Here is a 25,435-nt window from a genome sequence, read left to right on the forward strand (position 1 = left end):
TCATCTTTCATCAAATTAGTGTTTTCTCGATGTTTTTTCACATGCAAAATAAAATATGTAATGCATTTCTATTAAAAAAAACGAAATTATGCTTGGTATGCAATGTGCACAGCTTCATGAAAAAAACACGAAAAAGTATTAAATATTCTGACTTTATTCATAATAATGTATAAAATGCAATAATATTTTGATGTATATATTGTAAAATGTGTGTTATTGAATTTCATTCGATATTTTTGTTTTGTTTTTTTAATAGCATTTACTCTATATCCATATATTATTAAGAATTATTTTTAAACATATATTTGTTAGAGTTGTTATACCATTTACTAGTTGCTTAATTAAGATTCGTAAAATCTAAGATTAGACATTCTGAACTCGTTTTAAACAAAAGTACGTCCAAAACAGTCGAATAACTGCGGTATACTTTATATATGCATATATAGAGCACGCGGAGAAAACTAGGTGAAATTTGAGGAGAATTCTAAAAATAGCGTAAATATAAACCGAACTGTTTTCCATCTCAGCTCCACAAAAATAAAAACGCGTTTGATTAAATCAAGTAGGTAGGTATATAATATATGCGCAAGTAAAAACCACGAGTTTTTTTATTATTTATATCGACTACTGTACGAAATCGGTTTTTTTTATGTAATATTATTATTAACCGACTGTAATCTTATATAATATAATATAATAATAAAATCATAATATATATCATCGTTTTGGCTGCTCGACGGATAGAACAAAAAATGCACGCTCGCCCGATCCCTTCCTCAAACTTCCCCCTCCACTAATGGCTGTTTTGACGACACAGCTGCTGACACCTGTAAACCACCGGAAAATTACTATTAAATCACAGAGCCGTGGTGGATTTTAGTGTTCATATAAAGTCAGCAAACAAATAAGATAGACCTTCTGAAATAATACATTATATTACGTGTTTATTATTTAAATTCTACACACAAAACTTAAATAAAATAAAACTATATATATTACATATATTATAATGGAAAATGAACAATTTAACTTCATTCAATGGACAACACTAAGCCATGCATCCTTGAACAATTAAATTAATTATTAAAAAACTTATCAATCATATCATACACTATATTAGTATGTTCAGTTCATTATTATAATTACACGGACTAGTGTACCAATTTAAAAACCTATATTAATTATCAGTCATCACAAACTACCAATCAAAAAATTAAATGCAGTTTCATGTTCAATCACGATTGATTACAAAAATCCTAATCTTGTCCACCTGAATAAACTTTCTGAAACACTGCTGTGCCTCGTACAAAATGTATCAACAAAAAAATATACTTCTAAAATGTTTGTTTTCATTGACATATCCTAACCTAACAAGTAGGCAACAATGTTAAACGATATTGCAGTTTACAACATAAAACTTGTTTATTTTTTCAAAGACTTAAAATTTAAGGGGTGGGAAGGGGGGCGTCGACATTTTCCGAATAAACGATCGTTAAGTCCGCAACTTGCGAAACACTGATGGCTATCATATTATTGTTATTATCAGTAGGTATTGACGGCGTTGACGGTGACGCCGGTGGAGAGATGAGCCAGGAAATAGTCGGCCATTCATGACAGTCTTGGCCTCCGAAAGACGTCGTCGTAGGGTATACTGAGCCTGTATATGATACTACACAATCCTTGACCCATCTAAATAACGGATCGATCGCCGTGTATAGTCATCGTTCGTAGTGTTGTATATTATTATTATTATTACTATTATTATTACATACTTGCGTGTCACACACAAATTGAACATTTCATAAATTGTTAACTAAGTACAAAATAATTTGTAAGTTTTTGAGATTTGTGTTAACTTTAAATACTCATGAAAAAAGATTCCTATGTGCCTTGAATATTTTTGAATTACTATAATAACAACTTATGAGGAACCTTGAATTCAATTTGTTTTCAGTTTTTCTTTACGCTTTTGAAAACTCCTGGGAATGTTCTATTGTGACATCTTTGAAGTACCAAATAGATTAAGTTTCCAACCGGGGAAAATACTGAAGTTGTAAATCGAAGCACTATTCGACTACTTATCTTGTGTACTTCTACAGACACACAAAAAACACAATATCATTGTTCAAAACTTACTGTAGAATCAATACATTCATCTCTTCGCTCAAAATCTAAAATACATACCATATTTTGTTTATCAAATTTTTACACTACATTTTTTTTACGGCATCTTTAGTGCATAAGGCATTATTTTTAATAACATCATATTATATTATTGTGAAAAATAAATAAAATATCATTAATTGTATAAATTATATTTTATTATATTAATATAATTATTATAATAAAAAGTATTATTATTTAAAGATATTATCATATTATAATAAGATATAATAATTGATAAATGTCGTGTTTTAAGCTGTTTACAATTGTCCATAACTTCAAAATAGTATTTCTGCCGTTGGTCTCTGTGTTATGCAAAGGGCCCTGCAAATTGCAAGCAATTGAGGAGGAAAATGAATAATTCGAAACACCTTTGCAAAAAGCACATTGAAGTGGTAACAGTTTTTTCACATATCTTTCACAAAACTGTCACTTTTTTAAAATGGTAACTCCATTTTGACATATTGTAATTTTTTCCACAATATGGTTATTCTTTTTGTGAGATAAAATGTTTACCGCACATCGCATTTGTTTTTATTGTGATTTATGATTATAGATATTAGTTATAAGTACTATTCGGGACTTCTTGCATTCAGATTTTTTATAGGGTGTTTGTAGTTTATTCTTAGTATAATATTATGAACATAAGTCTTTTAAAATTTGAAATTAAATACAAAGTTTGACTTTGTATATTTTATAATATTTTAAGAAAAGTTCAAAAATGTGTTATTATTTAACTACATTTAAAAAAAATGTAATTATTGTCGCTCAATATTCAATGCTTGTTCAACGTTTTAGGAAGAACATTTGAAAAAATGAATTATCTTTACAAAAGAAGTATTTCCATCGATTAATAATTTCTATCGTTAATTATCATACGTTTATAGAAACTTAATGATACCTATTATAGATTTTATGTAACTATGTAGTACGAAGAATAAAAAATCAGTACGCGTTCTCTGTGTCATAAGGTATTTGTATTAAAGTATTCAAATACTTTTTAATTACCCAAACACATATTTAAAATATTTTTGAAAAGATCAAGAACTAACTTTCAAATACTTATTCTATTCAGTTTATTTATTTTCTATTTTATTTTTAATCAAGTAACTATGAAAAATATATTGAAATATAAAATAACATTTTTTTTCTATTGTGAATTAGACTCAACCGAAAATAAAATACTTTAAAAAATATAACAGATAAGTATTTTAAAGTTCCGACAAATATAAATATTACGATAAAATTAACGTACTCTACAGAAAATCCTTTCAGTTGACTTATAAAGTAAAAAACATATTTTATAAACAATTTGAATATATCGTTCTTAAAGTTTTTGTATTTGTACGCAAATACTTTTTTTTACCAAGTATTCAAATACTTTTCAAAACAAGTATCCGTATGACCGTATCTGTACATGAATACTTTAAAAAAATATCTTTTAGAATACCGGTAGAAGTACCCTTATAATTTATCTACGTACTCATTTATTTTTTCCTATTTTTAAATATACTGATACTGATAACTTAACTGAAAAGTTCAAAATATTATGCCAACGTAGCCATTTTTACTTATTAGTTTTTTCCACGTCTGGGCTCAAAGAATGGCCTCAAAAATATCGCAAAACTAAATACTATATGTTATATTGTTATTAGGTCCATAATAATATACTCCTAACATGTGGTCTATAGAATGCATTATTTTTCGTTAGATTATAACTAGGGCTCGGGACTTCTAGGAGTTTGCATGTTTTTAAATAATCATTAAAAACATAGCTAAGTAAAATAGAAATTTGTTTCATAGCATTACAAGTTTATATTTAAAATTTATAGTTGCATATTTTGCATATTTGACCATATTTCATTTATAAGTGCATATTTGACCATTTTTCATTTTATTAGTGCATGTTTGACAACATTATTTATACGAGAAGTGAGTTTTTAGTTTTATAAAAAAATCGTATTTTAAATAGATTTCCTGGACGGGATATAAATATTCAAAAATTAATGTTTGCGTTTTTCTTGCCTATCATTATAACTGTATTGTTATTTATCGGTATACCACACTCGTGATTCCCGATAGGCGATAAGCCGATAATGATACCAAAAAAACTATGACTGGTTGTAGATAGAGGCCAAACGATCCCCAGAATAGCAAGAGTTGACAGTTGGTGTCGTGCGTTCTTCGCATTTTGGTGTCGTGAAGTGTTTTTTTCTTTCGAGTGAGCCCATAATAAAATAATAAAAAATGCCTAAACCAAAACCTTATGATCGGCTTAACGATTTTGTAAAAGAATATCATTTTTTTTAAATGCATATTTTTAATAGCATATTTATTGATTCTTTAGGGCATAAATGCATGCATATTTTAAGGTTTTTAAGGGCATGAAGTCCCTAGCCCTAATTATAACATAATAAACTACATTATACAATATAATAATAATATAGGTACAAAATAATGACACTAGTGAACCATATATGATTTGAATGTATTTGAGTTATATTACGAAAAAGTGTAGGTACACTTATGTGGTTCGTGCAAATGACTAACAATGGTGCTGGATTCTTGGTGTTCGAAGGAAAAAGAAATTAAATTCTTAACAGCAAAATTTAATGAACCGTTTAAATGAGATTGGTCTAACAGAGTGAGCCAATAAATGGAAAAGTGTAATATTTTTCACAAAACTTGAAAAAAATAATGATTGCTTCCTATATATAGTCAAAATCAGGGTTGGGATTTTGCAGAATTTGCGAATATTCCTAATAAAATGCTTAAAAAGTAGACAAGCTTAACATTTTTTTCATGATTCAAACAACATAACATTTAGAATTTAAATTTGCATATTTTTGTATATTCTGAAATGTCTAGATTTTAATGCTATTTTTTATCTACATTTTGAAATATTTTTGAACTTTTAACCTGTTTTTCTAAATCATAATCTTTTATATCTTATGAAATTACATATTTTGATGGTCGTATTTTTGATTATGGTCTAATTGTAAAAGTTGTAAGAATTATATTAAGTAAATAAACCGACTATACCCACACGGACTCGCCAAGTGCCGACGTGACGTAACAGCATCATCATTAATTAAATTGATTTGATTAATTGATTTTATAATCATCATTTCGTATTATTTAATTCCAATTTCAAACCTTTGATAATATAATCTGTTGATTTTTGCTCTGTTTTACCATGTACAGCTTTGATTATCATTATTGTGGAACAAGTCTTAAGCGTTGTACCTATTTTGTAAGCTGCAGTAAACTAGTGTACTTAAACTATATTAGTTGTGTTTTCGAATGAACATGACGTTGTTATTTTTTGTAACTACCTATTCGAGTATATATCATTGTCTTATTATGTCAACTGTTGCCAATTTTTATTATTGATTGCATATTTAGGAATATTTTAAGGAATATTATTATTAAAGCACATATGTATGCAATTTTAAATGCTATAAAATCATAACCCTGTTTAGAAGCACCTAGGTGTACAGGATTGCCTATAGAACTGTGAGTAAAATACTTTACAAACTAACAGTATAATCTATGTAAAAAGCGTATTGTTTGATCGATTATAATGTGAGGTTTTTGCTTTGTTTTTAAAAGAAATTACAATTACAATTTCATAAACGATTTGTATTATACCTATCTACACTACATGTTTGGTCATGCAATGCAAACATAGATATGGACGATTAAATATGTTTTGTTTTTTTGTTTATTTCAAGAAAACAGTTAATAAACCTTTATACTTTGTAACTAGTATTTTTAAACACACAAATCAAGTATACAAGATAGACCGAAAAAAAGTATCTAAGTACAAAATACCTACTAGACACAATCAACAAATATTTTCAAATGATACAACTGATACAAGATAAACAATATGTATCTAACATGTATTATAATATCTTGCATACTGCGGCAGCCCATCCCTGGTTATGACCTAACTAATAATTATAAAATATAATATTTTCAAAGCACTTTCATAATAATATTTCAATATTATATTAATAGGCATTTTACTTTTATTCAAATAATGATAATAGTAATAATAGTAATAATAATAATAATAATAATAAAAGTAGCTCAGCGAGGCGGTGTCTTAAGCTTAATCTGTGGCAAAGCTCTGACTGCAGGCTGTCGTAGCTAGCAATCGGATGGGTGACCACCAGGGTTTCTAGCAACACATTTTTGCCACACATACAAATACATGTTTCAAATCAAACGTTTCCCCCCTACAAATAGGCAATGGCCATAGATCTTGCCGGACTTAAGATCAATAAAAAAAAAAATAACAATAATAATAATAATAATTAGTAATAGTAATGGTAATAATAATAGTAACCTGCGAACAGACCCGAAGTATTCGCGCGGGCCTCGACGGGATAGTCGCTAACGCCGCCGTCTAAAAATAGATCGGGACGTCGCGCCCGCCGGTCGCGAGTGGCGACGAAAACGTACGACGACGCCGTTCGTAAGTTCTTGTGCTCGTGTATGGGTACACACACACACACATATATATACTTAAACTTATATACATATTATACTTAAATATATAAACGTGTGTGCGTGTGTGTGCGTGCACCGAGCGGCCGCTGCTCGCCGCGTCCGGCTAAAAGTAAAAGCTTGGCGCTATAAATAAACGGCGACTCTGTCGACCAATCGCGAGGCGTGTTGTGTGTCAAGTGTAACGCGCTCGTCTTCCTATGCGAAACAGTGACGAGTCCTGTTCAATCCGGTGAAGTCCTGCGAAGTCAGCTGTCGCGCCGCCCTCCAGAGTTCAGGTTGAACATTTTTGTCATTATTATTATTGTTGTTGTTACTAATATTATATTATTATATTTTCACTTCGTCAGCTATACTCTATACATTTTAATATCATTATCGTGTTTTAATTTTATAATTTTTTTTGTTTCGTTGTTTCTATTCTCTTCGTTTGTACCTATTATATTATTATTCTAAACTTTTGCCCTCGTGCATAATAATATTTAGGTAATAGCATAATATTATCATTTATATCATTTATAACGACACCGTAAATTCAATAACTCCCGGCGACACGAAATAACATAATTATATTACTATTATAATAATATGTTTAACTTAAATTATTATTATTGATATATAATATTTTGTATATTATTACACCTCTGTTTGTAATAATAATTATTATTATGTTATATTACCTCGCCGTTTTGCCCTTTCCTAAGTGATTGGACTTTTATGAGCGCAGTTATTATATAATAACATAATAATAATATATGATATGATGATATTGGCAGTCGTTTGAGAACTTAACACTTGCTGTAAAATATCCCAACGGCATAGCAAGTCGAAATGACATTTGTCCGCGGAAATCGCAATCCGACGGTGTTGTGCGAAACTCCCTCGAATACGACGCGATTACGTTATTAGCCATATTAATTTTATATTTTATTATTACTATTAATAACACAACCGCGGTATTATACTTTCGGAACATTAACACCGGTGTTTTAATAATGATTTCAGATTATTTTTGTCCGTTTGAAAAGCACAAAACAACCCTTCAACCATGGCCGACGATGAAGTGAGTTCGAACCCACGTCCGGCCAGTTGCATCTGCCGACGTTTTTTTTGTTCAACCCTAATCTCTGTTTTTCGTGTGTTGTCTGCAGGCTAAGAAGGCGAAACAGGCGGAAATCGACCGCAAGAGGGCCGAAGTACGCAAGCGTATGGAAGAAGCGTCCAAAGCCAAAAAGGCCAAGAAGGGTTTCATGACCCCAGACAGAAAGAAGAAGCTCCGTGTAAGTACGCCTATAATATAAGGAATTGAGCTAGCGGCGTTGAATATAATATTGCAGTTTCGGAGACTTGGGATTTAAATTAATTTTATTCTCATCCGCTTGTCACTAATCTATTCTGTCTTGATCGTGTGCACAGCTGTTGTTGAGAAAAAAGGCAGCCGAAGAGTTGAAGAAAGAACAAGAACGCAAAGCTGCCGAAAGGAGACGGATCATCGAAGAGCGATGCGGACAACCGAAGAACATCGACGATGCCGGCGAAGGTAAACGATTAAATTTTTTATTACTATTAGGCATTAAAAAATAGCTCTTAGACGACAATCCTACGTGATTTTCTGGCGACGAGCCGACGCCACGGCTGTATACCCACCCGTGTTATACTTACACGCTGCAAGCGTGTTCGAGACATGAACGAACAGAGTGTAACCTAAATCGTTGTCATAACTGTTTTCATTTTTTCTGTTCGCTTCGCGAACGATATAGATACGATCAAACGGGTGATCAAAGAGTATTACGACAGGATCACGAAATTAGAAGATCAAAAGTTCGACTTGGAATACGTCGTGAAAAAGAAAGATTTCGAGGTTAGACGGTCGTCGGTCGTTTTACCGCTTGACCACAAACAACAATACGCATATTATTATTACTATAGTACAACGTCTTGGCTTAAACGCTTTTCGAGCTTTTCGGAATTTAAATATTATGCGCTTTAAGATATAGTGTACGCAGCTGCAGCTTTTTCGTCTGTGCTTTCTCGGACTTTCGACAACAAGACATTTTCACGGGACAAGCCTTACTATTTCTGCAGCTTTAAGTTTATAATATTTTGTCCGTCTTACGCACATCAACCTATATTATATTGGTCGTCTCGGTTTGTTTTTGGCTTGACGTCAAAGTCTTTTCGAACGCACAACTACACACAAGGGCATCTGTGGACTGAGGTTGACGTTTTATTTTATGCACGCGCCGCGGGCCAACGTTAACACTAACGCTTAATTAAAATAAAAACCACACTCTGTATACCGTTGCCAAAACGGGGGCAGTACGCGCACAGCGTAATATAATAATAATCATATAACACGCAGAGCATTCAGATCGCATTCGAACGACGGCGTAAAAATTCACGATTTTCTGGTTTATTTTTGATTTTACGAATGATATATACTTATCACGTGGTATGGACCATCACAGTTCTGCTGATTTCGGTACATAACCCGCAGTCATCGAAATTCGAATGTAAAATCATAAAAATAAATATCAATTCATACATCCCGAATTATACAGACCCCGATGACGTCTAAAAACGTACCCGTTTTTAATATACTGTATCGTGTCCAAATCGCGGTGTTCGTCTTACTTTTCTATTTTACTATTTTACAATATTGATGTTTAGAGGAGCTTTCGGAAATCTGCGAAGAACTATGGAAACGGGTTTACACCGTAGAGGGCATAAAATTTGACTTGGAAAGAGATATCAGGATGAAAGTGTTCGAGGTAATTCGTGCAACACCCGTTACCCGCACGGCATGTGTCCCGACGATAGCGTCATCGGAATATTTTTTATCTCAAATTCCAATACCACAATAATTATATTTTCAAATCACATTAATGCACGATAATGTTAAGTTAGTTATGTTACCTACAGAATTATTTTTAAAAAAAGTTTTGATATTTTTTACTAATTTTTTTTTGGTTTTTTTTTCTTTTAATATTAACATTTATGTTAACTATTCTTAAAATAGTGTCTATAGTGATGGTCAACATTTAACTAGTAAATTGTCATAACACTTACATCACACTCTGTGCCTGTTTTTGATCCATGTCATACAATACCCTACGATCATTATTATTTCGGTAGAACTTTAACAGACGATCAAATAGGGAAATGCCGTTATTCAAACACCGTATTCTTGCGATGATATTACCTAAGATATTTTTCATATTTTCCGACCATAATAATTATATATTGTGTTATATGCACTTAGAGCAGTGGTTCTCGACCTTTATGTGTTGGTGATCCAAGATATATTTACCCAATTTTTCATGCGATCATTTTGAAAACAATATTCAATGTCTATACCCACCCTTCCCCACCACCCTTAATTTTGCAATAATTTATACTGAAACTACACAGGTACTATACTTTTCACATATTTTTTAAAACTAAACTTTTGGCGATCTATTCATAATTATTAGCTACCCTCAAGTTTAGAATCACTGTTATAGAGCTGATAGCAATGCAGACCACTTCTGAATTCGAACTCCATGTTTTGAAAGGGCGATGCTTAATAATTACAATATTAAGTGAACATATGTAAATGTATTCGTTTTCATTAAACTCGTTTATTAGGTATAAAACATTGATAGTCGATTATAATAATAGAACACGGAGAGCTTAATAAACCGATACTATCGATGTTTGAACTATAGCCCACAAAGCAATTAACTCCTCGAGCAATATAATATTTTATTTAATCGCAGACATTCGAATATAGTTTAATTAAATCGAGCTTTATTGCGTCGTCCTCGCCTGTGGTTCGCCGACAGAGATCAAAGGTCTCATCCGTATATTATGTTTTTGTCAGAAGTAAATAATTGTATAATGAAATTATTTCGTCGGTAGGTAAAAAACAAAGGCTATAATATTATATAGACAACGATGTAATCATCGACGTTGTATGTTTTATTTTTCGCGAGCGCCAGAACTTCGCTTTACACTGACGAATTTTAGATCTAAAAATAAACGAGCTAGTATTACGCAAGCTCGGCGCGGTTTAATTATAATATTTTTGACCCGATAACATAATATTACAGACAAAACATTAATCTGCATAATTGTGAAAATTCCTCATTTTTCTACTGAAATTAAGACTCGTATTCCAGTCGATTAAAGAGAGACAAAAAACACGACGAAATAAAATATGTTCGCAATGTTTAAAAATATATTTGAGGTATTTTCAATACCTATTTAGTACCAAGTAGGGAACTATTATTATAATAACAACAAAATTTGAATTTCAAAAGTCGAAAATATATTAAATACGTACCTACTTATTACAATAACTCCCGCCGCCTAATGATAACCATTTTTGTTTGAAATTGCATTTGTTTATAGTAATATTGTACTTACTGCATTATTTTGCTATGTGAAATTTGTCGTATTTGTGTTGAAAAAAAAATGATTTTAACAACGACTAAAATATTATTCGACGTTTGTGTATTTTTAAACAATATTTTTAATATTTTAGATCAGCGAATTGAACAGCCAAGTCAATGACTTACGAGGAAAATTGTGAGTATAATAAGAATAACATCTGCAGTGGTCAAGTTGATGTTATTATATTTTGTTCGTGTATTTGTTTACATTTTTTTATTATTTCTCTCAGCGTCAAACCAACATTGAAGAAGGTTTCCAAATACGAAAACAAATTCGCAAAACTCCAAAAGAAAGCGGCGGAGTTCAACTTCCGAAACCAACTGAAAGTAGTAAAGAAAAAGGAGTTCACCTTGGAAGAAGAAGACAAAGAGGTACGTAATATTATCTTAATATTATTTTTTTGATAAAATTAAATAATATTGTGTTAGGTATATATATAGCAGACGATTTTACATATTACTGAATAAAATTTTTTTTTGTTTTTTTTTTGTTGCAACAGAAAAAACCCGATTGGTCCAAAAAAGGAGACGAAAAGAAGGTAAAGGAAGAAGTGGAATACGAGGCATAATGACCTCGAACGAAGTTTATCATTGTATTTTCAATGAATTGCATATTTTTACCCAGTTTTATTTATTTTCATTATTCTATGTTCTTTCAACACCAGCATGTAATTGTTATAACCAAAATATTTGTTGTCAAACATGACAGATCATAAATGTCTCATTAAAGTTATTTCGTGTACAAGTTTATTAACAAACCTAAAAAAATCACCTTGTGTCTTTCAACCTTTGTATGATCCCTAAAAAAATCACTTTGTTCTCAAACCCCTTTCAATTTATAACAATTCACAGAAATTATAATATTATATACCTACCTACTACCTGCCCGTTTCGGTTCAGTGACCAAACGACGATTTTTACATAATTTTCAACATTTCTATTGTTGTAACTATTATTTAATAATTTTACTACCGATTTAAATGTTTCATACGGTTCATTGCAGTGTGAAAAACCTGGAATGAATGGAACCTGATGTAATTACATCAACCCCTGTTGACATTTCCATAATTGTGTTTATCCAAGAACATTTTTCCGATTCACAAATAATGGAAATAATAATATTATTATATGTAGCCGTTCAAACAGTTTTACTGGAATCTCTAATTTCATCAACTACCTACATAGCATGTAATATATTATACGTCATGCATGAATCAACACAATTTTTTGTCCTACTTCAGTCATTCCTTTGAGTTTTTTTATGGTTATATTTTATACAATATTTTCAACGTTTGCCGTTTATGAGGATTCCTTCAATACTTTATTAAATGTTGCCCTTTTGTATGTAACACGTCTGCAACAACACAATATTACAAATAAATGGTAAATTGAAATTGACGTCACTGCTATTCAGGTAAATAGAATATTTGTTTAATTTAATATAATATTATACCTAACACATTAAATATAGAGGTACCTACCTACTGGAGGACAAATAATTTTTAAGCAGTTATGATTGCAGTGAATATTATAGTTAGGGTGATTGTATTATTATTTATTATGTGATAGCTGCTGAGAAAGATGTACAAACACGATGTTAATAATTGTTAAGAAGAAATAAACCAAAAAAATAGCGGTCTATGGGTGCATTAAAATAAAAAAAAAACAATAACTTGGTATCGGTTACAAACAATAATATCCATTATGCTCGGTAGAAACACGCTTAATGAAAAGAGAGATTTTGGAACTTGCCTGAAAATCAACCGATTGTAAGACAATAAGATGATAAATTAATAACATAATAGTAAAGCAGAAATTAAAAGCAAGGAAGTATAGTATTCGTAGAGATTAGGTTGTAAGAGAGCTGTGGGAACACGGACAATTTCGTGTGGAAAAATTGAAGAGTTATGCGAGCAGAGCAGTAGGTACCATATTATAGACAATGTTCGCATATCCTACACTGATGGCTCGAAGCCAGAATTTTGTTTTTTTCTCATAAGTGTTTCCAATTCCCAGTACTTACGTCATATATCATATTACTAAAAAATTTATGACTGAGTAAATTTTCGGGTGGGAGACCAGACGCCGAGGAAATGTATTTTTTTAGGTCAACGACGACTGCTGATTTATTTTAGAAAATAAATATTATTTATTTATAAAAGCACAACATTATTTTGTCTCCTTCCGTAATAGGCGTAGTAAAAAAAATACCTTGTTAAGTGTATACTTACGTATATAATATTATTTATAAAAAAAATCGATCTTTGCTTTTTTTCACGTATTATTAACAATATTAAAATAATTAATGAATGAGGTACGTGAAAGTATGACCCCTTTAAAAATAATATTATTTTTCAATCATCGAACAATTTAATACTTATTTTAAACAATATTTACAATATTTACCTAATTTAAGTTTTTTAAATGTACTTAAAATAAGAAAAGTTTCTAATTATTAGTGCAATTATTAACACTACCCTTAACTAGTTCAAACTTCCATCGTTCCAACAAAGCAGATGATATTTAATCCATAATTATTAATTTTATTTTGACATAATATACAATATAATATTTTATCTTGGTCTTTACAATAGTTCATCTTTTATAGTTTATATTGTATCATACTCGATCAAACACAGTATAAGGTACTCATCTAAACACATTTTTTTATTGGACGTTTAAAAAGGTGATTTGTCCAAAAGCTTGAAGTTCGTAGTTTTTTCATAATTTAAATGCTGACCCATTAGTTGTAACTTATCATTAATGGTTTTAAATTTTTAATATAAATCTACTGTGTAATTTTTTACGTATGCTCAGCCTGTTTGTATACTTAAATTATGTATTCATTTAAATTCTGATTTCTGGGTTTTTCAAATACGCTTGAAGACCATATTTTCAAATACTTGAGATTTTTTAACTTAAGGACGACACTGTGGCAAGCAAACTTATGTTTTTAAAATATTAACCACCATTTTTCACATTTTATTATTCAGCAGCTATTTTGTTGTTGAGAATTTTGATATATCTAAATCAAAATTTGAACAAGTTGTTTTGAAATTATACAACTGTTTTAAGTACTAAGTATGATTTCCATGATATTGGGTGAAGTAGATATAAATAGGTACTACCTTCAGCTAATATTACATAAAGCTTATATTTTTGTAAAACCATTTTTAAAGATTATTATCATTAGTATGAACGGTTTAACAACTTAGAAACTACTTGTTAGAATTTTGATTTAAATCCATCAACATTTTCTAAAACATATTTGCTGAATAATTTATAGTAAAAATGTGGGGCTCTCGTTAAAAAACTAGAAGTTTGTACCAGCAGCCTTTGACACTCCTTAAGAGGTACAAATATTTGGAATTTTAAAATGTGGTCTATTGAAATACTTAAAAATTCTAAAAACCAGAATTTGAATAAGTGTTTTACTATAGGGAAAATTGAGAGCAACCATGCATAAAAAATCCACTTATCGTGTGTATGTAAATAATGGACAGGGACAATTAATATGCTTAAAGTAGTGTCCAGGATACATGACATAAAATTATAGCAATAGGACTATATTTTAAACCGTTAAATACTTGAATTAATTTTAAATGGTTTATATTGTATAAATAGGTAGGTCCCCCCCCCCCAGGAGTATATATTTTGTATTTAAATAATTATTACAATTCTTAATAATATGCATTACAATATTATTTTTGATATTAAGGCCTTTATTCTACATATTTTATTATATACCGCGTAGAGTTATTTCTGTGGGCAGAAACATTACAGACATTTTCTTAAAAATAGATAGGTATGTGGAATGTAGAATATTGTGAGACATATTTAGTTCTAACAGGCTGAATTACATCCTCTTCGATATAATGTAGTAGAAATAAATTAGTTGTCTTGTAAGCCTTCAACACAGTCCCTAATATTATGAATTTGGAGTGTGGGAAGAGAGATAATCGGTCAAATCATAATATCCAAGGTAAGTGCACGTCCATCTAAGGTGATAAAAAGAAATATTTTAAGAATAATCTAGATTTATTTTTTCTTTCGCCATATACGGACAGTTATATAGTTATAAGTGGAGTTTGAAACTAAATTTAATGAAAATATACCTAATTTTGACTACAATTTAATTAAAGTAATTAATTATTTTTCTCATATCTGTTAATAAAACAAAATAGGGAGAAGGAGAAGACGGTGACGGTACCGAAGACGAAAAGACCGACGATGGTTTGACCACCGAAGGCGAATCGGTCGCGGGCGATCTGACTGACGCGACGGAAGACGCGCAAAGCGACAACGAGATACTCGAACCAGAACCAGTGGTCGAACCTGAACCAGAACCTCAACCACCGTCTCCGGCGCCAGAAGGTGAATTTCGATCAAGTTTGATAATTGTCCAATGTGAATATTGACCGAATTATTTTTTTTTTAATACCAGAACTTTGGGCTTACCTCAAGGACACCGTGTGCTCAAATAACCCGCTCAGCGTCGATGACCTAGTTGACAAACTCATGACTGCCGTCACGGCCATACCACAACCCCTATTGAACTCAGTGGTCAAAGACACTATCAAAAAACAAAAATCAATTGACGAAGGTGATTAAAAACTTTATAATAATATTTTAGTTATATTATGGCCACAAGGTGTGACAAAAGTGAGGTAGAGCGGTACATAGTCAATCAAATTGTATGTGTAATTTTTTTTGTGGTCATCAATTAATTGTTAAGTGTCGTCTTTAACTGGTACATTACGTTCTGGCGTTATCACCTTTGGCTATAGGTTTGGTGGCCTATGTTATCACCTCGTCGACCTTTATATTATAATACAGTAACAACGGGGAATAGTAAGTTCCTACACAAGAGTAGTAGGTAAACAATTACATACGTTAGTTCCTACACGGACATATGTAAGTTCCTACACGGTAAAAACAGGTACGTACGTTAGTTCCTACACTGCGGAAAGGGTTAAATATGTATATTATACACAGACAGAATTATTGAAATTCTCAAACTTTTTCAAGTCAATACATATATTAAAATAAAAACCACAATTAGTAACGAAAAACCAAAAATCAGTAAAAAATATGCCGAAAAAGAAGATTTCATAAATAAACAAATTTCAGATTATACAACGAACAAAATTAATCAATACGAATATGTTATTAATTTTAAGTTATAGAAATAAACCTCATAAAATATAAAATTTCGTATTTTATGTATTTTTAATTTTTATTACATTTTTTAATCACCATTTTATACGATATTTATTTGTGAAAATGCACGATTTTTATTATATTTTTTAATCATCATAATATATTTGTTTTTTTAAATTCGTATATACATATTTAACCCTTTCCGCAGTAACTAACATAAGTACCTGGTTTTTACCGCGTAGGAACTTACATACGTACCTGGTTTTTACCGTGTAGGAATTAACGTATGTATTTTGTGTACCTGCTACTCTCGTGTAGGAACTTAAATTCGCCCGTAACAACAGTATGATATATTACTATAGATATAAATAAAAAACAATTTTAAATATAATATACCTAATATTTATCATTTTTTAAGATTTCAGACATATTAAATTGTCGGTAGATAGGTAACTAATAATTATATCCAACCATGATAAATATGATGTTCACGGGATGAATAAATTAATTGAACTGCTAAATATTTATTTTAAATCAAACCTTTAATGTAATTTTTAACTATTGTAAAATACTTATGTCTTAAATGAAAACAAGTGAGCACATTATAATAGGGTTTTTTTAAGAAGTCCCAAACATTTTCTTTTGCACCACGGGGTACCCAAGTCTTAAGATCCGGGGCACTGGACTTGGAATAACTGTCTGATTTTGAGTTGAGATTCTGGAGCGTTGCGGAACGGAAAAACGCTGCTGCGCGTGTTCCCACTAGTTGTGTGATAGTATCACCTGTTTCAACAAACTTATCATAGTTCCCAGTATGTAAAAATTACTAAAATTGAGCCTATAAATAATACATAATTATGTTTTTCACGCCCACAGGACTCGAAGGTGGTCCCCCGGCTGAAGGTGATCCCGCAGCACCCACTGACCCAGCTGACCCTGCAGCACCCGCTGACCCAGCTGACCCTACGGCACCCATCGACCCAGCAACCGAAACGGCTGCACCGGCCGACCCAGCTGACCCTGCCGTTGAAGCGGCGGCACCGACCGATCCGGCCACAGTGGCCGCGGAACCAGCGGACCCGGCCACAGCTGCACCGGCTGAAGCGGCGGAAGCACCACCAGCTGAAGGTGAACAACCAGCAGCTACCGAGGAAGTCAAACCAGCTGAAGCACCAGCTGCCGAGGCCACACCCGATGCAGCACCTGCAGCGGAAAGCGTTCCGGAACCAGCAGCAACAGGTGATTGCACAATAAAGGCGGTAGTCTGATTCCAGTCAAAATCAATGACAAATTCAGCCCGTATCACAATCAAAAGTTTTCCGGAAATTATGACCCCCCCCCCCAAAAAAAAAAAAAAAAATCTCTGGAGACACTTGTAGACTGAGATCAACGAAGCTAACAACGATAATTCCTTACAGTGACGTAGCGTGAAACTAGTAGTTGGAGCACGCTATAAACATTGAAATTATTGAATTATTAAATACTGCAAGGCTGGGCATTAACGAACAAAAAGCTAATTTTATTTTAACTTGAAATCATTCAGTTAAATACTTACATTTTCATTTCGAGATGTTTAATTAGTTTATTGTTTTCGATTTTATTTTATTTTATTGCATTTTAGTTTTGTTTTCAAGTCAAAAATTATTCAGGGTAATGTTTAGTGTGAATTATTTTTTTTATTGACGAAAAACTCCAATTAAGTACTATATACAACTACTATAAAGTATAAATAAATACTATAGATAGTTTTACGTTGGAAAAATATTAAAATAATGTTTTGAACAAAACAAAAAATTAATTTTTTTAACTGAATAAAAGTTTAAAAAATTGAGTACTTATAAACTTTTAATTCAAATAAGTTAACCAATAATTAAATAAACTTTTAACATTTTATTATCACTGTAGACTAACTTAACTAAACAAGTTAAATAAAATCATTAACTAGCATTGTAAATAGTAATGCTAGACGCTGAGAAAAAGTTTTAAAAAACAATAATTATTATAATTGTTTTTCTAGTTAATTAAAAATGTATTAAAAACCAAATAATATCGTCAATTTCAAAAGTTAAAGATATACTTGTCAATCGTTCGTTTGATAAAACAAATTATTAAACTGCCTAGCTTTGTAAATAGTGCTGCTAGAAGGTAATAAATTAAAAATAAAAAAATACTATAATGATAATAATATATTGTTTTACTAGGCACTTAAAAATATTTTCAAAACAATAACATCATAAAGTTAAAAAGTTGAAAATGAACTTGTCGACCCTTAGTTTGATATAAAAAACAAATATTCTGTAAGCCCAATGACCCATGTAGCCGAGGGTCTTTTGTTTTCTTACAATAAAAAAAATGAATAAATAAATAATTTCTCAATTAATTTCATAATAAATATTGTGGTGCCCCTCTTCCAACTTGGACATGACTGGGGTCCTAGGCTTGAATTCATCACTGTTTCTATATATACGAGTAAATCACTATAAAAATATGTGACTAATAAACCAGTACCCATACGATGTTTTTTCACACAAACTTTCGTGTATAATTATTATAAACAACAGACGTGAATAGTGGTATAAGCATGGTAATGTGGTATGATAAGTCCATGATATATACCATGTGTATAATACCTCATTGGTACCATTTTATACCACATCTCTAACGTACACCTAATAAAAAATCATCTATTGGTACTATACCGATCATTTAATCTACAAATGTTTAATACTTTAATGTTCACAAAAAAAATTTTTATTAAAATCTTATAGCTAATCACTCGCCAAGTGAGCTTTCCTACTTTTGTAACTTATCGTATTATCTAAATAGTAAATAGGAAGTTAGGACAATCAAAATAGTATATTTGTATATCATAAATAATTTCCAGTGTATTAGTATAGTATTTACAACTTACAGTACATTAAGTTGATTTTATCGTCGACTAAAAAATAACAATAATACTAAACAGTTGATAAAAAAACATTATTCAGCAAGTGTGTAGTATGTACTTAATTATTTATTTATTTATTTTTCAGCTTAATAAAGACAATGCAAAAACAACAGTCATTCGATCGTGCATTCGAATATTTTATACTGAACATCGTCAAATACAATCAGCGTTATTTTACTATTGTATTCTTACAATTTTTTTAAATTACCTTTATTGGAAGTTTATAAATTATAATGCACACAAATTGTTTTGCGTATTAAAATAAAATACCTAATGATCTGAGTTCCATTGATTTTTTATGTGAAACTATTTAAAAAATACTTACGTGAAGACATAAAACTTCGATAATAATTAATAATATAAAGTAGCGATAGGATGTTTTCTCCCGAAACGATAAAATATACCAAGTAATATTCTCACATAGGTCAAATAAAATAATATGCGAAGTTCTAATATTTATGTAAATACCCAGAACTCAGATAAACATATAGGTACCTATTACATATAAATCTAATTACTGTTAATTAAATCAATTTATTTACATATTATATAGGTACATCAAATACCATAAATTTAAAAAAATATTCAATATTTTTATCATTAAAAAAATTAAAAATATTCCATTTGTGTAATACTATGGCAGCGAATTTATTGCAATAAAAAAACCTTAAAAATTAACTTAAAAACCTGAATGTGCTGTATAAAATGCACTGAAAAAAACACAAGATTAAACATTAAAAAATATAAAAATCTTCCAAGTGTGAAGTATTTTAGTATAATAAATACTACAAAATACACGTTGTACACTTGCATGTTAATGACTAAAGGTACTTGTAATAAGTTAGTAATAACTAATAGCGTGGATTTCTATATGCACTAAAAATTATCAAAATATGATAATATGTTATGTATATTTTATTATGAGACTTAAATAGGTACGTCGGTAGGTCTCTAAAAAATAAATTATACGCCATGTACTGAGTAAATCGAACCTGTGGACTGTTAATTTTTAACAATAAGCTACCTATGTCCAAGTTACAGATTATACAGAATACATTTTGTGACACATCTGAGCCAATTAATGTAAAAACACTACCTGCTGTTACATTTCTTATATTAAACGTCATGTATAGAGGTCGGATTTTTATGATTTTACATATTTGTTTCTAGTTTATGCAGTTAAATGGGAGTGAGAAATCTTTACGAATCACGAAACACAGAATTCACAGGAAAAAATTTATTTTGCATAAAAAAGCATATTTTAGAGGTTAGAGAATATTTAACACGTTAGAGAATATTTGGGAATATTTTTGTGATACCCGGCATATAATGAACATATTTCACGCATATCAGCATTTGATAAATACAATGTTCACTAAATGATTTATTTCCGGATTTTAATAAAAATTAATCTCCAGGTATTCCTTATCGATTGCGAAAGCACAACGGTTATTTCGTTAGCTGTCACGACTATACATCGAACAATATATAGTAATTAATTGTTATTGTAAAATTAATTTAATTAAATATTTTTAAAACCAAATTAATAAAAAATTAATTTAAACTGTTTTTTTTTTTTTATATCAAAAGAATATTTTGCATATTTAAGGACATAAAACATCATATATCTGGTATTTTAAAGGAATATTAAGAGAATATATTGCTTATATTAAGTGACATAAAAACATCATATTTTAAGGATTTTAAAAGAATATAAATCCGACCTCTAGTCATGTATAAACCGAAAATGCCTCGTCGACTCATTAAAAAAGACGTATAATGTAGACTTGTATGAAGTAACACAAACATTAAACTTAATTTAAATGTAATTATTGAAAAAATCACAATATCATGTTGTTACGATTACTTATATCATGTAGCAAGGGCGATCTACTGGTCAGTGATAAATTATAAAACATAATTAGACATTTTAAAACTTTTTAAGAGTTGAAACAATGGATGGCGTTCGAGGCAAGATCGGCAAAATTGGTAGGGTGGCAGTCAATTTGTTAAACTGGAACGCATCGTATTGTTACAAAATATATCTGAATGAATAATTATTGGAATGAATACAAAGGCATTATTTTGCTTATGCATAGGTACTTAAAATTCATCAAGATTGTATTTTGCCTGACTATAATTTTTCTGCTCCAGGCAAAAACAATATTTTTTTAAAAATGATTGATCTTAGTATTGGCAACTATAACTATGCGTTAGTATTATTAAATTATTTAAATTGAATACAAAAAAAAAGGTTGGTTTATACCAAACATGTTATGCATGATCGAGAATATCGGTATTTGTTTTAAATACATTATTTATGTACTTAAAATGTAATAATTTAAAACTTCTGGCCCATTGCGTTAGTTCTTTTAGTGAAGACAAGTATTTTTTTTTTTTAAAATACACATTTTTAGGTATAATAGTGTATATTATTAGAAAGCAAAGTATTTATTGAAATGTTTAACTTTATGTAAGTTTTAGGCAAAATTTTTGTTTACAGGGCCCGACTGCCCGAGGCCATTCATAATGGAAACCTTAAAAAATCTTATACACTTGCATTTGGTGTGCCAGGCCGACACCGATAAGCGATAGTATCTACAAGTGTTTAAACTTAAGTACTAACTTAGTATTTTAATAGGTATCCAATATTTATAGTATATTACATTATTAAAAGAAAAATATAAAGATTCTGGTTTTCAAGCGTAGCTAGAAAACAAAATTATGTAATAAGTCTATAGTACAGTATGATATATTGGCCTCCTGAAAATTGTTTGGCCTTCCAAGTTGTTATCATACTTTTCAAAAAGTTGAAATGACGCCCCTGGATGAATGAGGAAGTCGGATAAAGTTCAGGCAAACGGTGATATATGAGTAGGTGCGTGACACAACGTCATTCATACCATATTGAATTTTGCCAGATGATTTTATTTAATAGGTGGATCCCGAATATACTACATAGATAAACTAAAATATTTACAATAATTTCATTTGACTTCATATATTATTGTATTAAAGATAGTGTTTTTATGAAATTTGTCTTTTAAAATATTTATACATTAAATGTACCGGTGTTATTCTACGATCACATTTATTTCAGTTATAAATTAAAGGAATTAAAATATAAAATAATATTTTTTAAGTAATACAAGAGTATTATACACAAAAGAATATTGTATTTTTGTTTCTTAAATAATTGATGAACGATACCTAATATTGCCTCAGAGATGATATTTCACAGTGACGAACAAAACAAGATTTTTTAGTAGTGATTCAAAGGGAACTCAACCTCTGAGTAACTTTACACCGAAACGAACAATTTTTTTTAATGAAAAATAAAGTTATTTAATCATGGATGGTTATATGTTTTTTGGGTACCTTAGAGCAAAGATTCTAAGACTATAGGCTCATGTACTTATCTGAATTGAATTTAAATGATAATGTAATAATTATAAGTATATTGTAGTTATTTTATTAATAATAATTCACATATTTTGTTTTGTTGTCGAAAACGATGATAGATGCGAGTTGGTTGAAGGTTTTATTACTCTTATCTTTTATGTCGTTTATGATTATAATATGAAAAAATAAATAATTCATGCATTATTTTTCTTGAATTATATATATTTTATGACGTTTCTAATTTCTAATCTAGAAATTTCTTAACAACTTAAGGGCTCCACGAATAAAAACGTTTAAGAACCACTCCTTTAGAGGAACCTATAAAGGTTTCAAGGTTCTAACTGAAACAATTTTATTCATTAGCACAAAAAAGAAAAATAGAATTCAAAATGTGGTGCAATATTACGGTAATTGATAGTAATATTATAATATTATAAGCTTGAAAATTATTATAACTTGAATGAGAGATATTGCAAGTATTTAGAGTTTATAATGAGATTGGATAAAATATTATGTACGACTGTTTTCATAGCATAGTTATAAATTACAACGATATACTGTCATTATAAATTATCGATTACCACGATGGTTTTAAATTTTGTTGCACGCAAGTCGTTTCGCCTGCTGGAATACCAGATAGGCAAATTAAATTGCACAAAGTGTAGAACGTGTCATATTTGTTTTCATATAATATTACGATTCTAGCAGAACTGTTGGGTAGTTCAACATCACATTTAAACTAACGATTATCATAAATTATATTCTCTATGATAGCCGTAAAAACTAGCTAACGTATTGAATATTTTATAATTAAATAAATAAAAAAAGCAGGTAAGTGAATGTCACTCTGCTGTACATTAAGCGTCTAAGAGGTCGCTGTAATGGATGGTATTAAATTTGAATTTAATGATATCATGTATACGAAAAACGCTGCTGAGCGGAGATTGTAGGTATGTCAGTCTAGGATATTTTATATGGTTATTAACTATTGTTAATATGGTAGCCGGTAAGTTCAATTAATATGATTATTAAATTTTCAGGGGTGCTGGAAAAATATTAAATATAATTATGTAAAATTGGCTGTTTTGGCATCGAATTACAACGAAAAAATGTAACGTTAAATAACTTAAAATGTTTGTAAAAAATAACTGTATTCAAATATTTTTTAGATTTTTTAGTTGACGAAAAACTGCATAAATGGGAATATGTTTTAAATTTCCATTCCCTAGCTATAAAAATTGAAAATTTTATAAATGTTTAACTACAAAACTATTTTCAATTTTCAATTTGATAAATATTGTCAAAATTTGAACTTTAAAAACGTATAAAAATCTTGCCTATGTATGTTTAATATTTTTCAACTGCTATTGTAACAATATATCAAGAGTTGTATATTAAATATTCATGCATTTTGACCCAACAGATAAAATTGAAATGCCATTTATGGATAAAAAATGAAAATTGAAAATGTCGGTCAACAGCTTAAAACTAGTCAAAATATTTTTTTAAATGTTACCAAGTATAAGAATAAATGAAGTAAACATATGGTGTCAATTTCAAATGTCTACGGTAATTCGTTTTTGAATTACAAAAAAAAAAAAAATCGCTACAAGAGAAATCGAGTGAATATCCAATAATGTTGTAAAAGTTTAATAACTTTAAACGCTCATAAAACTTTAATTTGATTTTCCGGTATTTTCAAATACAACAGAAAAATGTTTATGAATTTCCATCTGATTTTAAATTGCTAATTTTCGTAATTTATACGAATTATGTCAAAATTCTAAGTTTAAACCTTCAAAAGAAATTATTGTGAATTAACACTCAATTTTTTTTTTAAATTTCCATTAACAACTTAAAAATATATACATTATAGATTTATAGAATAAAACTTTCACACAAAAAACTTCTCTTTGATGAAATTTTTTGTTAAAAGAAATTTTTTTGAGAACCAGATTTAAATAATAATTCAATTAATTAATGACATTGTTAGTCGATAAACTCTATAGTGGGAATTAAGCAGGAAACTGAAATGGATGTACTAATTTGAATTCGATAGTATAAATCATTAGGAATGAAAAATATTTCTAAAAAATACATGTATATTATACAGAGAGTAACAACCAATAGAGCGACCAAACAAATAAAATTTTTTTTTTGTTTGCATTGTATTTATTCTTTCTTATAGTAAATATAGATAAATATATAGGTAGTAAATATATAGATACGTGTCTGATGAAAAAATTAAAAATAATAATATTAATGAGTTAAACCTTATAATGTAAACCATATGAATATACTTTTAACAAAAACAATTTGATGTGACCAGTTCACCGCGAACTTTGACGATAATTGTATACAAGTAAAATTAACTAAGTCAATAACAATAACCAGCGCAAATTAATTGGCAACCAAAAATTGACTATTGGATTGGCGTAATACATTTTTGGTTCAAACAAGTATTAGTTACCTACTAAAATGTTATTAATAAATTAAAGTTAGACATTATTTTATAGAATAGTTGACGCCAGACACATTAAAAATAAGCATATAATTTAAGTATGATTGGTATTTTGAACACATGTTTCACGGTATCAATGTATCATGTTACATCGTAACGTTGAGTGTTATATTTCTTAATATATCTGTTTTTTTCTACAAAATTGTTTAGTAATTATAGTAGAAAAATGTCTCAAGAATGAAAATAAAATAAAACCCAAAGAATAATAATAAAAATAAAACACAGATAACTATTAAGCTCAATGCGTCGTTGTCAAATATATTGTAAGCCATCATGTCTGCCAATCGAGCTCAC

General features: G+C 29.8%; 1 protein-coding gene across 1 annotated transcript; it reads left to right on the forward strand.

Moving 5' to 3' along the window:
- The first annotated feature begins 6,828 nt into the window (after positions 1-6,828).
- Positions 6,829-19,319, forward strand: LOC111033199 (tropomyosin-1, isoforms 33/34-like). Its single transcript, XM_022313838.1, has 12 exons — positions 6,829-6,956; positions 7,684-7,741; positions 7,830-7,958; positions 8,095-8,218; positions 8,439-8,539; positions 11,204-11,247; positions 11,342-11,483; positions 11,612-11,677; positions 15,296-15,485; positions 15,556-15,714; positions 17,148-17,510; positions 19,304-19,319. Exons 2-12 carry the CDS (start codon positions 7,727-7,729, stop codon positions 19,306-19,308), a joined length of 1,338 nt encoding a protein of 445 aa, XP_022169530.1. The 5' UTR covers positions 6,829-6,956; positions 7,684-7,726; the 3' UTR covers positions 19,309-19,319.
- Positions 19,320-25,435: the final 6,116 nt, after the last annotated feature.

Source organism: Myzus persicae, unplaced genomic scaffold (assembly GCF_001856785.1).
Source record: "Myzus persicae strain clone G006 unplaced genomic scaffold, MPER_G0061.0, whole genome shotgun sequence".
In the NCBI taxonomy this organism is placed as follows: domain Eukaryota; kingdom Metazoa; phylum Arthropoda; class Insecta; order Hemiptera; family Aphididae; genus Myzus; species Myzus persicae.

Coding starts and splice junctions, on each gene's coding strand:
- LOC111033199 (XM_022313838.1), top strand. Junction 7,959..8,094: donor ACAGAAAGAAGAAGCTCCGT/GTAAGTACGCCT, acceptor TCGTGTGCACAG/CTGTTGTTGAGAAAAAAGGC. Junction 8,540..11,203: donor TGAAAAAGAAAGATTTCGAG/GTTAGACGGTCG, acceptor TTAATATTTTAG/ATCAGCGAATTGAACAGCCA.